The 16,603-nt window shown below is 41.5% G+C and overlaps 1 protein-coding gene across 1 annotated transcript in view; it reads right to left on the bottom strand.

The window, feature by feature from the left end:
- The window catches only part of GOLM1 (golgi membrane protein 1), a 167,924-nt gene that overhangs the window by 115,758 nt on the left and 35,563 nt on the right, over nt 1-16,603 (bottom strand). Inside the window, exon 2 of the mRNA XM_069762443.1 lies at nt 6,911-7,060. Within this exon, the coding sequence (XP_069618544.1) occupies nt 6,911-7,036 (126 nt within the window). The 5' untranslated portion in view covers nt 7,037-7,060. The remainder of the gene's footprint in view (nt 1-6,910; nt 7,061-16,603) is intronic.

Genomic DNA, 16,603 nt, shown 5'->3' with positions numbered 1-16,603 from the left:
GATTTTCCTGAAATTGCCTGCGCCCCTGACAACCAATGTGTGAAAATTTTGCATGGGCCAACTAGTACATTTAAAAAAAATAAAAATACTTGCGTCTTCACCCTTGATTGAATGACCCTCTGTACAGTGCTTAACAAATCACCTGAAAATATCCTTTCCTTCTCTACACTGTTTCTTGACCGCACTGGGATCCTGCAGGTGGACCAGCAGCTAACAGCCTTCATCCAGCTTTATTCAGTGTTGTGCCTGAGCTGCACATCCGCTATAGGCGAGCACCTTTTTAACCTCACACCAACTTCCTTTCTTGCTGATCTGCACAAGGTGCGCTTTCCTCTTTTTTTTTTTTTTTTAGTTTCTCTAAGTTAGAATTCTGCCAGAATACGGCTGCTCAGCCTTGACCAATAACAGTGTATTCTACCTTTAGAATTCACTCTAGACTACTGTCCTGTACAATGTATGCTCTTGTACACTACCATGCTTGACCAATTTTATCTTCTGCCATCTATATCACATGGCAGAGGATTATCTTCTTCCATGTGCATTAAAAGAACAGCACTTGCAATGTGAAACTGTTAATGCATATGGCAGAAGAATATCTTCCGCCAAATGAGTCAACATAACAGCTTTTTGCAGTTTGACATTACTGATCTGCCAGAATCAGGCAACCTACACAACTGGAGATTGTCAAAGGGAATGTGTGTCATTTTTTATGTTGAATGTATTTTTTTTAATTATTGGTCATTTTATAAAAATCATAATAATCTGTATGAAAATAAAAAAAAACTTGCAATTTTCACACTTGCCAAAGGGACTTATCTAGGTTCATTCTTCCAGAAAATGTGCATGCAGATTACTAGTAAGAGACTGACTCGGACCCTATCTTTCTATAGCACTTGGAAAGAAACTGAAAGGGAAAAGATACAGATTTGATATTAGAAAAAACTTTTTGACAGTGAGAGTGATCAATGAGTGGAACAGGCTGCCTCGAGAGGTGGCGAGTTCTCCTCCAATGGAAGTCTTCAAACAAACGCTGGACAGACATCTTTCAGAGATGGCTTAGTGAACCCTGCAGTGAGCTGGGAGTTGGACATGATGACACAGGAGGTCTCTTCCAACTCCAATATTCTATGATTCTTTATAGAAGCATCTAATGAGCATGTGCAAAGGTCACTGATGGAAGGGGAAGAATCGACAGCTGTAACAACCTATTGTGATTCATGGATCCTGTGTTATCAGATATATCTGCTAAAAATTATTCCTCAATGGACAAAGTATAAGTAGCGAATAAGAAAATTGCAAGATATTACCATTTCATGGTGTTTTAAAAAAAAATACAAACGTATTTTCAAAATACATTTAGCAAAAAAAATTGATTTAAACGGCAGAAAATAACCTGACAATACATTCCTTTTAGGTTCTGCTGCCTCTTTAGCCAAATTGCCCAACAGCTAAAGATTGAACTGCTTAGTAAAGCAAAACCACTGATTTTTGCAGGATTTCTACAAAACGGTTTCAGGATCATGCAGAAAATGTTGCAAACCAGCATACAGTGAGAATTATAACCATGTGTAATTGAAGCATTCATTTTTTGATTTAGTGTTCCTTTAAGGCTTTAGAGGCGAGGCAGTTTTTCCTGGAAATGTCACTTTGTTAGTAAAAGTTCACTTCGCGCATTTCACAGCCTTCCCAACATATGTGCCAAGTACCTAATGTAGAGATCTAATCCATGGTAACAGAATGAGTAATGGAATATCTCCTTTACAGTCTTCACCTCCAAGTTTTAAAGAAAAAAACAAACAAACTATAAAATGGTTCACAAGTTGTCTGGTGGTCTATAAATAACTGTTACATGATGGACCACTACATTTCAGCGTACCTGAGAAGAACATTTTAGGACAGTGTTGCTGGTACTTTGCAAAAATTTCAGTCTAGGAGAAAAGCTAGATATGATTTCATGTTATGGCTTTCCCCTATTCATACAGAAGCTCTCATCAGTTCCTTGTAAGCGGTCAATCAAATATCACAAAATATCAAATATTTTGTCTCTCCCAGCTTGTAGGCAAAATTTAAAAAATCCCCTTTAATGCAATGTGATATAGCTACGGTGTTAATTCACCTTTCAAACCATTAGTCATTCCATTGCCACCACTCTATAGATTCAAACCAGTCCTGCAACTGGTAATGTGGCGGATGCAGCCAATCATTGCCAACAGGAGGTCATGTGTTGTACATCCCAGTTTCAATGTCAAGGCCAGTAATTGTCTGCGGGGTCATGTGACCTATGTACATGACAGCATAACCACAGGTCAATCAAGGACCGCTATAGCAGCAACAATGAAATTGCAGAGGATTTCAAAGGCACGTTATGGGCATTTTATTATGCTTTGCCATTTTTCAGAAAGTCCCCTTAAGAAAATAAATACTAATTACTCCAAGTGTGGCTGCAAGAAATATTCCTGACTGATAAATCAGCACCAGTAATAGAAATGCAGTATAATTTATAGCAAATAGAAAATGAAAGATTGTAGGACTATAACCCAATGATGTAAGTGAACGATCAAAACTTGTATACTGCAGAGTGAGAATGCTTAGAAGCCACAGTGGAGGCTAACAAAAGTGTCTTCAGTACGCTCAAAACATATGTTCGAGTCCCCGAGGATGCATGTCTTGGGGCTGTTCAACAGCCGCAACACATGCAGGGATTGCGTGAGTAAATTATTATTATTTATTTATTTATATAGCACCATTGATTCCATGGTGCTGTACATGAGAATGGGGTATGTATATATTGTGAGGGGTTGACAGGTTGAGCTGCTCCTCGAGGTAGACTCGGGCACACGGGTGGTTAAAGTCTCTCAGTGGTTTATTGCCTCATAAACCAAAATAACAAAATGGTAACAGAAAGAAAGCCTGTCCGGCTCTAATGAAAATAAACAGTTCATACACAGTCCTGCCCAGGTCCTCTGGGATAACGCACACGGCAGCTCTCGCAGGAGCTAACAATCTGGAGGCTTGCTTTCCTTCACACATATAGCCTGAGGAAAAAAAAACTAGCTGGACATTTACCGTAACTCCCCTCCAGACACACCCTGGAGGTGGAGATATGGTGGGTAGGCGTCCCGCTCATCTCTGACCTACCCACCATGAAAGGCAGGCCCATATAGCGACTGGATTGCTCTCAGCACATATCATGCTGGAGAAAACACTTATAGGTTTCACAGCACACAGGAAAGCAACCTTTATGCCACATATCTCCCCTTATGTACAACATCAGTGACCCTGTCACTATAATCCGCATGGCCTTCTCATCCCCATCCTGGTCCGCATGGCCTTCTCATCCATCCCCATCCTGGTCCGCATGGCCTTCTCATCCATCCCCATCCTGGTCCGCATGGCCTTCTCATCCATCCCCATCCTGGTCCGCATGGCCTCCTCATCCATCCCCATCCTGGTCCGCATGGCCTCCTCATCCCCATCCTGGTCCGCATGGCCTCCTCATCCCCATCCTGGTCCGCATGGCCTCCTCATCCCCATCCTGGTCCGCATGGCCTCCTCATCCCCATCCTGGTCCGCATGGCCTCCTCATCCCCATCCTGGTCCGCATGGCCTCCTCATCCCCATCCTGGTCCGCATGGCCTCCTCATCCCCATCCTGGTCCGCATGGCCTCCTCATCCCCATCCTGGTCCGCATGGCCTCCTCATTCCCATCCTGGTCCGCATGGCCTCCTCATCCCCATCCTGGTCCGCATGGCCTCCTCATCCCCATCCAGGAATGCATGGCTCTTCATCCCTATCTTTGTATGCATGGCTCCTCATCCCTATCCTTGTATGCATGGCTCCCATCAGAAAAACAAAGAAACAAACAAAAAAAAAAACATCCTTACTTAACGTCCCTGTGCTCCTTCGCAGCGTCTTCTTCCGGTGTCAGCAGCTGCAGGGTGGTCACGCGTGCCTGCTAGCTAAGGGAATGACTATTCACAGCACTACTGTGCACGCTATTAAAGATCAATGAATTTTCAGTGAATATTAATTTCCCTTTAGCAGCCGGCTCCTGCCTTCTGTGACCCACTGTTTCCACTCCCCCTCCATCTTCTGGGACCCTCACTCGACTATAAGCCAAGTGGGCTTTTTTTTTTTGTGCTAAAAAAGATGTGCTGAAATACTCGACTTATACTCGAGTATATACGGTATATACATACATACACAATATCTATCAATATATCTATCCACACACACAAAAATATATATAGGTTCACTTTTTTTCTTGGTTCCATTTTATACTATATTGTAACTTTTTAGATTATTTTGTGATTTATTTCCTCATCATTAGACAACCTCTAGAGACTGAAAACAATGCATTTTTGCATAGAGATGCATTTTTTTTCCTATTCATTTGAATGGGTGAAAAATGCTCCAAAAAAGCTGGAAGAATTGACATGTAGCAAATTTGAAACGGCTTCAAATCTTCAAGGAAAACAAACAATATGTTCATGAGATTTCAGAAATCTTTCACTTTGCAGTAAATCTCTGTTTTTTAGCGGCAAAAAATGTGCATCATACACTGTGTGAAGAATTATTAGGCAAGTTGTATTTTACAGGATTATTTTTATTATTGATCAACAACTATTCTCAATCAACGCAAAAGACTCAAATATCAAAGTTTAATATTTTTGGAAGTTGGAGTGGGTTTTTTTTTAGATTTGGCTATCTTAGGAGGATATCTGTTTGTGCAGGTAACTATTAGTGTGCAGAATTATTAGGCAACTTAATAAAAACCAAATATATTCCCATCTCACTTGTTTATGGTCACCAGGTAAACCAATATAACTGCACAAAATTTAGAAATAAACATTTCTGACATGCAAAAACAAAACCCCCAAAAATGAGTGACCAATATAACCACCTTTCTTTATGATGACACTCAGCAGCCTTCCATCCATAGATTCTGTCAGTTGCTTGATCTGTTTACGATCAACATTGCATGCAGCAGCCAGCACAGCCTCTCAGACACTGTTCCCAGAGATGTACTCTTTTCCCTCCCTGTAGGTCTCACATTTTATGAGGGACCACAGGTTCTCCATGGGGTTCAAATCATGTGAACAAGGGGACCATGTAATTTTTTCTTCTTTGAGACCTTTACTGGCCAGCCACGCTGTGGAGTAGTTGGAGGCATGTGATAGAGTATTGTCCTGCATGAAAATCATGTTTTTCTTGAACGATACCGACTTCTTCCTGTACCACTGCTTGAAGTTGTCATCCAGAAACTGGCAGTAGGTCTGGGAGTTCAACTTCACTCCATCCTCAACCCGAAAAGGTCCCACAAGTTCATCTTTGATGATACCAGCCCATACGAGTACCCCACCTCCACCTTGCTGGCGTCTGTGTCGGAGTGGAGCTCTCTGCCCTTTACTGATCCAGCCTCTGGCCCATCCATTTGGCCAATCAAGAGTCACTCTCATTTCATCAGTCCATAAAACCTTAGAAAAGTCAGTCTTAAGATATTTCTTGGCCCAGTCTTGATGTTTTATCTTATGTTTCTTGTTCAAAGGTGGTCGTTTTTCAGCCTTCCTTACCTTGGCCATGTCCCTGAGTATTGCACACCTTGTGCTTTTTGTTACTCCAGTAACGTTGCAGCTCTGAAATATTGCAAAACTGGTGGCAAATGGCATCTTGGCAGCTTGACGCTTGATTTTCCTCAATTCATGGGCAGTTATTTTGTGTCTTTTTTGCCCAACATGCTTCTTGCGACCCTGTTGGCTATTTGCCATTAAACGCTTGATTGTTCGGTGATCACGCATCAAAAGATTGGCAATTTCAAGACTGCTGCATCCCTCTGCAAGACATCTCACAATTTTGGACTTATCAGAGCCCGTCAAATCTCTCTTCTGACCCATTTTGCCAAAGGAAAGGAAGCTGCCTAATAATTAAGCACACCTTATATAGGGTTTTGATGTCATTAGACAACACCCCTCCTCATTACAGAGATGCACATCCCCTGATTTACTTAATTGGTAGTTGGCTCTCAAGCCTGAACAGCTTGGAGTAGGACAACATGTATAAAAAGTATCATCTGATCAAAATACAACTTGCCTAATAATTCTGCATACAGTGTAGTATTTCACTTACCGTACTTGATCGCGTCACCACCACATGACCGCGGACGTCACATGACAGATAACGTCACACAGGTCGTGGAAGTACCTCATCGTGCACACAGGTACTGCCGGATCTGATGTATTAAGCACCTGTCACCAGCCGGGACAGGGCTCCTATCATCCACATTTCTTCAAACTGGCTATAACGTGCTTACCTACTTCAGGAATCAACAACTGAGGCACCAGAGTACTCATGCAAGCATGGACCTCCCTGCAATATTACAGGAAAAGCACCTCTTGAACAATATTGTGTGCCTTATGTATTCATAGGATCCATCCCGCTTAACCTTGGCTTAGCAACTACGGGTCATTAACCCTTCCTACATTTAGAGGTTCTTAGATCTACCCTCTCCTGCACATTCAACCGTAGTTCAAGTAAACAACTTTTTTAGTATTTAAAAAAGTTGACTAAAACGTTCCCAATTCATTATTAAATGATTACACTTACTTTCATGACACTAGAAAAAAAATGGCTTTGTATGTTAGCAAGCACAGTGTTCTACAGTACAAAGATTTATATCCCTTCACATGTACAATATTCTTTGAAGTCCACTCTAGTGAATGTAGCTACTGAGCCAGAACTGTTCCATGGTACCAAGCAGCGGATGCCACCTCATCTGTTGGCAGCAGAGCTGAACAGGATATGTGGTTAATTTGCAGAAAATATGCGTTTGTAATTTGTAGACAAAATAACTGACTATAATTTGCACAGTACAAGATTAAAAAAATACATCAAAGAAAAAAAGGAATCCCACCTGTAATTCCACACATCGAGTGCTTGTAATCCAGTAGTTTATTCCCAGGACAAACACACATGCTAGAAGCACGGCAAGAAGAAGTGGTGGAGATTTCATTGCTCTACGACCACTCCCCAATCCCATAATATGAAGTACACTTGATCAAACCTGCAGTGAAATTAAAAGCAGTGTATGAAACACATACAGGGAAATGAAACAAAGATCACAAAGTCCTGTTAGAACGTATCTGCAGGGGCAGAGATATTATTCACATGGTGATGACAACTACGGTACTTTCCACAAAGTCACCTTATGTTTCCAGGATCCTACTGGCCTTTCTTCCTTCTTTCCTTAAAGTTAAAAACTCAACATTTTGTAACTTTACAGGACAGTCAAGTAACAAAATCAACCATGGTAATCTATAATCACAAGTATGAAGCACCACAGTATTATATATACCGTATACAGGTCCTTCTCAAAAAATTAGCATATAGTGTTAAATTTCATTATTTACCATAATGTAATGATTACAATTAAACTTTCATATATTATAGATTCATTATCCACCAACTGAAATTTGTCAGGTCTTTTATTGTTTTAATACTGATGATTTTGGCATACAACTCCTGATAACCCAAAAAACCTGTCTCAATAAATTAGCATATTTCACCCATCCAATCAAATAAAAGTGTTTTTTAATAACAAACAAAAAAACCAACAAATAATAATGTTCAGTTATGCACTCAATACTTGGTCGGGAATCCTTTGGCAGAAATGACTGCTTCAATGCGGCGTGGCATGGAGGCAATCAGCCTGTGACACTGCTGAGATGTTATGGAGGCCCAGGATGCTTCAATAGCAGCCTTAAGCTCATCCAGAGTGTTGGGTCTTGCGTCTCTCAACTTTCTCTTCACAATATCCCACAGGTTCTCTATGGGGTTCAGGTCAGGAGAGTTGGCAGGCCAATTGAGCACAGTAATACCATGGTCAGTAAACCATTTACCAGTGGTTTTGGCACTGTGAGCAGGTGCCAGGTCGTGCTGAAAAATGAAATCTTCATCTCCATAAAGCATTTCAGCCGATGGAAGCATGAAGTGCTCCAAAATCTCCTGATAGCTAGCTGCATTGACCCTGCCCTTGATGAAACACAGTGGACCAACACCAGCAGCTGACATGGCACCCCACACCATCACTGACTGTGGGTACTTGACACTGGACTTCAGGCATTTTGGCATTTCCTTCTCCCCAGTCTTCCTCCAGACTCTGGCACCTTGATTTCCGAATGACATGCAAAATTTGCTTTCATCAGAAAAAAGTACTTGGGACCACTTAGCAACAGTCCAGTGCTGCTTCTCTGTAGCTCAAAAGTGGCTTTACCTGGGGAATGCGGCACCTGTAGCCCATTTCCTGCACACGCCTGTGCACGGTGGCTCTGGATGTTTCCACACCAGACTCAGTCCACTGCTTCCTCAGGTTCCCCAAGGTCTGGAATCGGTCCTTCTCCACAATCTTCCTCAGGGTCCGGTCTCCTCTTCTCGTTGTACAGCGTTTTCTGCCACATTGTTTCCTTCCAACAGACTTACCATTGAGGTGCCTTGATACAGCACTCTGGGAACAGCCTATTTGTTGAGAAATTTCTTTCTGGGTCTTACCCTCTTGCTTGAGGGTGTCAATGATGGCCTTCTTGACATCTGTCAGGTCGCTAGTCTTACCCATGATGGGGGTTTTGAGTAATGAACCAGGCAGGGAGTTTATAAAAGCCTCAGGTATCTTTTGCATGTGTTTAGAGTTAATTAGTTGATTCAGAAGATTAGGGTAATAGGTCGTTTAGAGAACCTTTTCTTGATATGCTAATTTATTGAGACAGGTTTTTTGGGTTATCAGGAGTTGTATGCCAAAATCATCAGTATTAAAACAATAAAAGACCTGACAAATTTCAGTTGGTGGATAATGAATCTATAATATATGAAAGTTTAATTGTAACCATTACATTATGGTAAATAATGAAATTTAACACTATATGCTAATTTTTTGAGAAGGACCTGTATACTTGAGTATAAGCCGACCCCCCTAATTTTGCCACAAAAAACTGGGAAAACTTATTGACTCGAGTATAAGCCTAGGGTGGGAAATGCAGCAGCTACCAGTTAATGTCAAAAATAAAAATAGATACCAATAAAAGTAAATTTATTGAAACATCAGTAGGTTAAGTGTTTTTGAATATCCATATTGAATCAGGAGCCCCATATAATGCTCCATACAGTTCATGATGGGCCCCATAAGATGCTCCATATTAAAATATACCCCATATAATGCTGCACAAAGGTTAATAATGGCCCCATAAGATGCTCCATAGAAACATTTGCCCCATACAATGCTGCATAAAGGTTGATGGCCCCATAAGATGCTCCACACATTATGGCCCCATAAGATGCTCCACACATTAGGGGCCCCATGAGATGCTCCACACATTATGGCCCCATGAGATGTTCCACAAATTATGGCCCCATGAGATGCTCCACACATTATGGCCCCATGAGATGCTCCACACATTATGGCCCCATGAGATGCTCCACACATTATGGCCCCATGAGATGCTCCACACATTATGGCCCCATGAGATGCTCCACACATTATGGCCCCATGAGATGCTCCACACATTATGGCCCCATAAGATGCTCCACACATTATGGCTCCATAAGATGCTCCACACATTATGGACCCATGAGATGCTCCGCTCCATACATTATGGCCCCATGAGATGCTCCACACATTATGGCCCCATAAGATGCTCCACACATTATAGCCCCATAAGATGCTCCACACATTATGGCCCCATAAGATGCTCCACACATTATGGCCCCATAAGATGCTCCACACATTATGGACCCATGAGATGCTCCGCTCCATACATTATGGCCCCATGAGATGCTCCACACATTATGGCCCCATAAGATGCTCCACACATTATGGACCCATGAGATGCTCCACACATTATGGCCCCATAAGATGCTCCACACATTATAGCCCCATAAGATGCTCCACACATTATGGCCCCATAAGATGCTCCACACATTATAGCCCCATAAGATGCTCCACACATTATGGCCCCATAAGATGCTCCACACATTATGGCCCCATAAGATGCTCCACACATTTCATAACTTTCACAAATTCTTCTAAAAAAAAATTACAGTCCTTACTGCATTGAACTACTGTAACCAATTTATTATATATTTTAGGAGTCTGAGTCGGTCCATTTTATACCAACTCAGACTCTGACAAAATGGATACGGACTCCGACTCCACAGCCCTGATGGTAACATGGAAAATATTTAGCGTAACTACTTTTTGTTATGCAGTCAAAATATTAATGTGTTAAATGTATACGAGTAAATGACATTGGTATTGAATTTAGAGATTAGGTGGAGTTTATACTAGGCTTCAATCACCAGAGATCAGCCACATGTTTGCCAATCGGCGGTCTTTTAATAGGGTACAACCACACTTCCAATGTGCATAGAGTAATCGGTAATGGACAGTTCATTTATGGCAATACATCATTATGTCTACCACTGAATTTTAAGCAAATTTAAACATTATTTCAACACATGAAAGAGGATTATGCCAATTTGCTGTGGGTAATTAGCAGCCATTTTACACCGGCAGATTATTGTGAAACGAGCGTTCATAGAAAATTAGTTCACAACAATCGGCGAGTGTGAATGAACTCCTTCTCAAAGAACAATCAATTTGATATGAGTTGCTTGATACAGACCTATATCTGGTCATAATGTAGATGTGAGGCTTTTGGCTTAATAAACAATTTTTTTTCTACTATTACCCATGCTGGATGCTGTCCACCTTTTCACATTTGTTGTAAATCGTCTCATGTGTTCGGGAAAGCGAATACTTTTGGTTTAACCCCTTAGTGACGGAGCCAAATTTTTGAAATCTGACTAGTGTCACTTTATGCGGTAATGACTCTGCAATGCTTCAACAAATCTCAGTGATTTTGAGACTTTTTTTCGTGACACATTAGACTTTATGATAATGGTAAATTTAGGTCAATATGTTTATTTATAAAAAATATAAAAAATTTGAGAAACATGTTAAAAAATTAGCAATTTTCAAAGTTTGAATGATTATCCTTTTAATCCAGATGGTCATACCACAGCAAACCATTAATAAATAACATTTCCCACATGTCGGCTTTACATCAGCACCATTTGTTATTTTATTTTGTTAGCATTTTAGAAGGTTTACAAATGTAGCAGTAATTTTTCATTTTTTCATGGAAATTTTAAAAAAAATTTTTTAGGGACTTATCCATGTTTGAAGTGCCTTTAGTGGTCTCATATTGGGAAACCCTTAAACATGATACCATTTTAATAACAGCACCCCCTGACATTGAAAACTGCTGTCAGGTAGTTTATTAACCCTTCAGGTGCTTTACAGGAATTAATGCAAAGTGGTATGACAGAAATGAAAAAGTGTATTTTACCACCTAAATGCCTCTAACTTCTGAACAGATTACTACAGCTGTCAGACTCTAAGGCCGCTATTTGGTCATGAATTGCCATCGCAAACATCAGGACCACACAATCATGATCTGAGGGCACCAATTTGGATAAAGAGGAAGCCCCCACACTCTGTTAACCATTTATAATGATGTAGTCACTATTGATAACAGCAGATTTGGATGGTGCAAACACTGATGATGGCTGATGCAGCAAGTTGTCAGCTATAGTGTACAGCCAACAGCTACTGGATTGTCACCTGTATGGGGAGGCTATTCTCTTATCACAGGTCAGTTAAAAGACGTATTGGCTGTCATTAAGGGGTTAAGATTAGTCAGTAAGAAGTCTTTGGGATTACTTGTATGCCACAAACTAAAAAAGGAAACTTAAGCATGGCTGAAACTTAAGCATGGCTAGGAGACATTGCTATCATTTTAAAAGGTAATTATTGTTGTTTGCCTCATTAAAAGATAAAAACACTAACAACAATATCGAGGAAAAGGCTTTTCTGATGTTTGTTCATGCTAGCAGAAATGTGCTACACTAAAACAGTAGAATGTTAAAAAGGTTCTTTGGGAAACAAAGCAAATAAAAAAAATAATAAATCTTAAAAAAAAGCCCTAGCATCACTCACTAATTAGAATTACCGTATATACTCGAGTATAAGCCGAGATTTTCAGCCCACTTTTTTGGGCTGAAAGTCCCCCACTTGGCTTATACTCGAGTCATACCCAGGGAATCGGCAGGTGAGGGGGAGCAGGGGCTGTCTAATTATACCTACCTGCTCCTGGTGCGGTCCCTGGCTTCCCGGCAGCTTCCTCCTGTACTGAGCGGTCACATGGTACCGCTCATTACAGTAATGAATATGCAGCTCCACCTCCCATAGAGGTGGAGCCGCATATTATTTACTGTAATGCGCGGTAACGGTGACCGCTCACTACATGAAGAAGCTGCAGAGTCGGGGAAGCCAGGGACTGCACAGCGCCAGGAGCAGGTAAGTATAATGGGGAGAGGAGCGCTGCACGATAGTCACCTGCTCCTCGCTCCGGCGCCGCTCCATCTTCAGCAGTGGCGCTCAGGTCAGAGGGTGCGGTGACGTAGTTAGTGCGTGCCCTCTGCTGAACGTCAGTGCTGAAGATGGAGCGGCGCCGGAATGAGGAGCAGGTGACGATTGAAAATGCCGGGGACGGCAGACGGAGAGCGACGGTGAGCGACGGAGAGGGGAGTATGTGATTTTTTTTTTTTTTTTTTATCACAGCAAATGGGGCAAGTGTCTGTATGGAGCATCTATGGGGAGCATCTATGGGGCCATAACGTTTGTGCAGCACTATATGGGGCCATAACGTTTGTGCAGCACTATATGGGGCCATAACATTTGTGCAGCACTATATTGGGCCATAACATTTGTGCAGCACTGCATGGGGCCATAATGTTTGTGTAGCACTATATGGCGCAAGTGTCTGTATGGGGCTATAATGTTTGTGCAGTACTATATAGGGCAAATATCTTTATAGAGCATCTTATGGGGCCATAATCAGCATTTGTGCAGCATTATATTGGGTAAATATGTCTATGGAGCATCTTATGGGGCCTTTATTATGGGGCATATTTTAATATGGAGCATCTTATGGTGCCGTCATAAACTTTATGGAGCATTATATGGGGTTCCTGATTCAATATGGATATTCAAAAACACAACCTACTAATGTCTCAATTAATTTTACTTTTATTGGTATCTATATTTTACTTTTGACATTTACCGGTAGCTGCTGCATTTCCCACCCTAGGCTTATACTCGAGTCATTAAGTTTTCCCAGTTTTTGTGGCAAAATTAGGGGTCTCGGCTTATACTCGAGTATATACGGTATATCAACATCATTGTCCATTTGTCGTAACAGGGACTGGAAACAGAATGTTTTTCTAAATAGATCAGACATACCAGAGAAAGATACGTTTAATTGATGAATAGAGGTAACAAGGGATGGAATATGAATGTGTTGTCATGGTTGTCTTAAGAAAAACGGAATTATTGGTAGGTATAAATCTACCTTTGAAATGAAGAAAAGATAACACGGGACCAGTGCTTTCCGTTAGTAAAACGGCTAGATCTGAAAATTACAGCAGGCTTATTGATAGATGTATAGTGCTCAGCTATAAACAACCACATGACACTGAGAGCAGAAGAATAAATCCTGGACCCGTAGAAGCATTAGAACAACGCAAAACGGTTGTTGTCCACATCTTCGTCCCTGCATACCCTGTCCATGTCCTGAAATGCTCGCAGTGCCATAATTCTACCTTTATATACCACGACAGCACACATGAAAAATGCAAAGTTAAAGATAGATTTAGGGAGGGACAATGGCATGTGAAACTTCTCTGCCAAAAGCTAAAGCCTGACTAGCAACATCTACACTCTAGTGCTTCAGGAAGGTGTGAGGGCTTGGCCAGGCTGCAGCTCCGCATATCTGTTCCAAGGATGTTGATGACCTCTGCCCAAGATACCAAACCTAAAATGATACCCGGGTTGATAAAATCAGTCTTGTGGTTGTTGTTTAATCTTCATTTGTAAGTTAGTTAATGAGATTCTCTTGCTCTGGGGCGACCTGAGAGGGGGAGGGGGGGGGGGGGGAGTTCTTCATGTAGTACTCTACTTATGCATTCATACTGACAGCTTGTGACAGGTCATTGATCCCTCACTGACCTGACCCCTATTTTACATACTCAATATCTTAGTGTTTGGAGAAAAAAAAATTACGTTCATCATACTGGAGCCGCCTGCGCTGTAGCATCATATGATATGATCTATATTATCCATATTTTCATTTCATTTTGTCATATAAATTTCATGATAAAAAAAAAGAAGAACTTAATCAAAATGGCGCTGGAAGCCATGCCTGCGCAGTAGCATAATTCGGTACACAACAGAACTCATATGACCTGCAGAGATCCATCACAGACCATGTCAGGATGGAGCAGCACTGCTAATCAATCCAGGCCTGTCTGGCTACAGAGATTTCGCCTCTTAAAGTGAACCTGTCACCCCCAAAATGGAAGGTGAGCTATGGCCACCAGCATCAGGGGCTTATCTGCAGCATTCTGGAATGCTGTAGATAAGCCCCCGATGTATCCTGAAAGATGAGAAAAAGAGGTTAGATTATACTCACCCAGGGGCGGTCCATAGAGATATTTACCCCATATAATGCTGCACAAATGCTGATTATGGCCCCATAAGATGCTCCATAAAAACAGTGCCCCATATAATGCTGCACAAATGTTGATTATAACCCCATAAGATGCTCCATAGAGATATTTACCCCACACAATGATGCACAAATGCTGATTATGGCCCCATAAGATGCTCCATAGAGATGTTTGCCCAATATAATGCTGCACAAATGCTGATTATGGCCCCACAAGATGCCCCATATGCTGTTGCTGCGATTAAAAAAAAAAAAAAAAGGACATTAACCTCTCGTCGCTCAGGCCCCCGGCACTTGCAATATTCACCTGTCCTCGTTCGGCTTATACTCGAGTATATATGGTAGTTAGAGTTGTAAGGCAAGAGTGCTGTAGGGAAGAAAGAGTATAATACAGTGAGGAAAATAAGTACTTGATACGATTTTGAGATTTTACCATCTACAAAGAATGGAGAGGTCTGGAATTTGTATCGTAGGTACACTAAGTGTGAGAGACAAAGTAAAAAAAAAATCCAGACAATCGCATTGTATGATTTTTACATAATTTGCATTTTATTGCATGAAATAAGTATTTGATGCAGTAGAAAAGCAGAACTGATACAGAAACTTTTGTTTTCAATTACAGAGGTCAGATGTTTCCTCTAGTTCTTGACCAAGTTTGCACACAACTGGGGCTTTTTATGTCCACTCCTCGATACAGATGTTCTCCAGATATTTCAGGTTTCGGGGCTGTCATTGGGCAACACTGAATTTCAGCTCTCACCAAAAATTTTCTATTGAGTTCAGGTCTGGCTATGACACTCCACGACCTTAGTTGCCCTGGCTGTGTGTTTCAGGTCATTGCCATGCTGGAAGACCCAGTCACAGCCCATCTTCAATGTTCTTACTGAAGGGAAGGAGGTTGTTGGGTCAAAATCTCAAGATACATGACTATCCATCTTCCTTTCAATACAGTGCAGTCTTCCTGTCCCCTTTACAGAAAAGTACCCCCCAAAGTATGAGGTTTCCCTCATAATGCTTCATAGTTGCGAAAGTGTTGTTGCGGTTGTACACAGCCTTCTTCTGCCAAACACGGTGAGTGAAGTTCATACAAAAAGTTCTACTTTGGTCTCATCTGACTGCATGACCTTCTCCCCATGCCTCCTCTGGATCATCCAGATTGTCACTGGCAAACTTAAAATAGGCCTGGACATGTGCTGGGTTGAGCAGGATTTTAATCCATGATGGGACAGTGTAGTGTGTTACTAACGGTAATGTTTGAGACTGTGGTCCCAGCTCACTTCAGGTCATTGACCAGATCCTCCCGTGTAGTTCTGGGCTGATTCATGACATTTCTCAGAATCATCCTTACCACACGAGTTGATATCTTGCATGGAGCACCAGGCCGAGGAGGATTGACAGTCGCTTGTGTTTCTTCCATTTTCTAATAATTGTGCTAACAGTTGTTGCCTTCTTACCAAGCTGTTTGCCTATTGTCCTGCTTCTTAAATAGACATGCTTCGGTCTATAAAGATGCGCCGCATGTGCATATATGCAGGTCTGCCACCTGCGTCTTTGAATGCATAGTGGAGACGGGATTTCATAAAATCCCCTCCACTATGCTGTAACGTCTGGCCGCTGCGGATTGGATGCTGCGGCTGTATGCAGCATCCAATCCGCAGTGTTTCCTGACCGTGGAAACATACCCTTACGGGTATGTGAAAGCCGGTTGGTAGGTGATCAAATAATTAAATTGCATTTTATTGCATGAATTAAGTATCTGAAAATCATACGATGTGATTTCTGGTTTTTATTTTTTAGCTCAGTTCAGCCTGTTCTACTATGTATGTAACCGCTAATAATGATGCTTTCCATAGAAGCATAAAGGTCCAATTGAAGAATAAGCATATTGCTTGTTTGTTAGGCGATTGCTGGCATATTATACAGGCCAATAACACTGGTCAACGCAATTTTTCTGGCAAAAGGTTTTAAAACATATTTTAAGTCAATTT

This window comes from Ranitomeya imitator, chromosome 1 (genome assembly GCF_032444005.1).
Source record: "Ranitomeya imitator isolate aRanImi1 chromosome 1, aRanImi1.pri, whole genome shotgun sequence".
NCBI classification, from domain to species: domain Eukaryota; kingdom Metazoa; phylum Chordata; class Amphibia; order Anura; family Dendrobatidae; genus Ranitomeya; species Ranitomeya imitator.
Note: the sequence above shows the minus strand (reverse complement) of the source record. Positions and strands in the feature narration are given on the sequence as shown.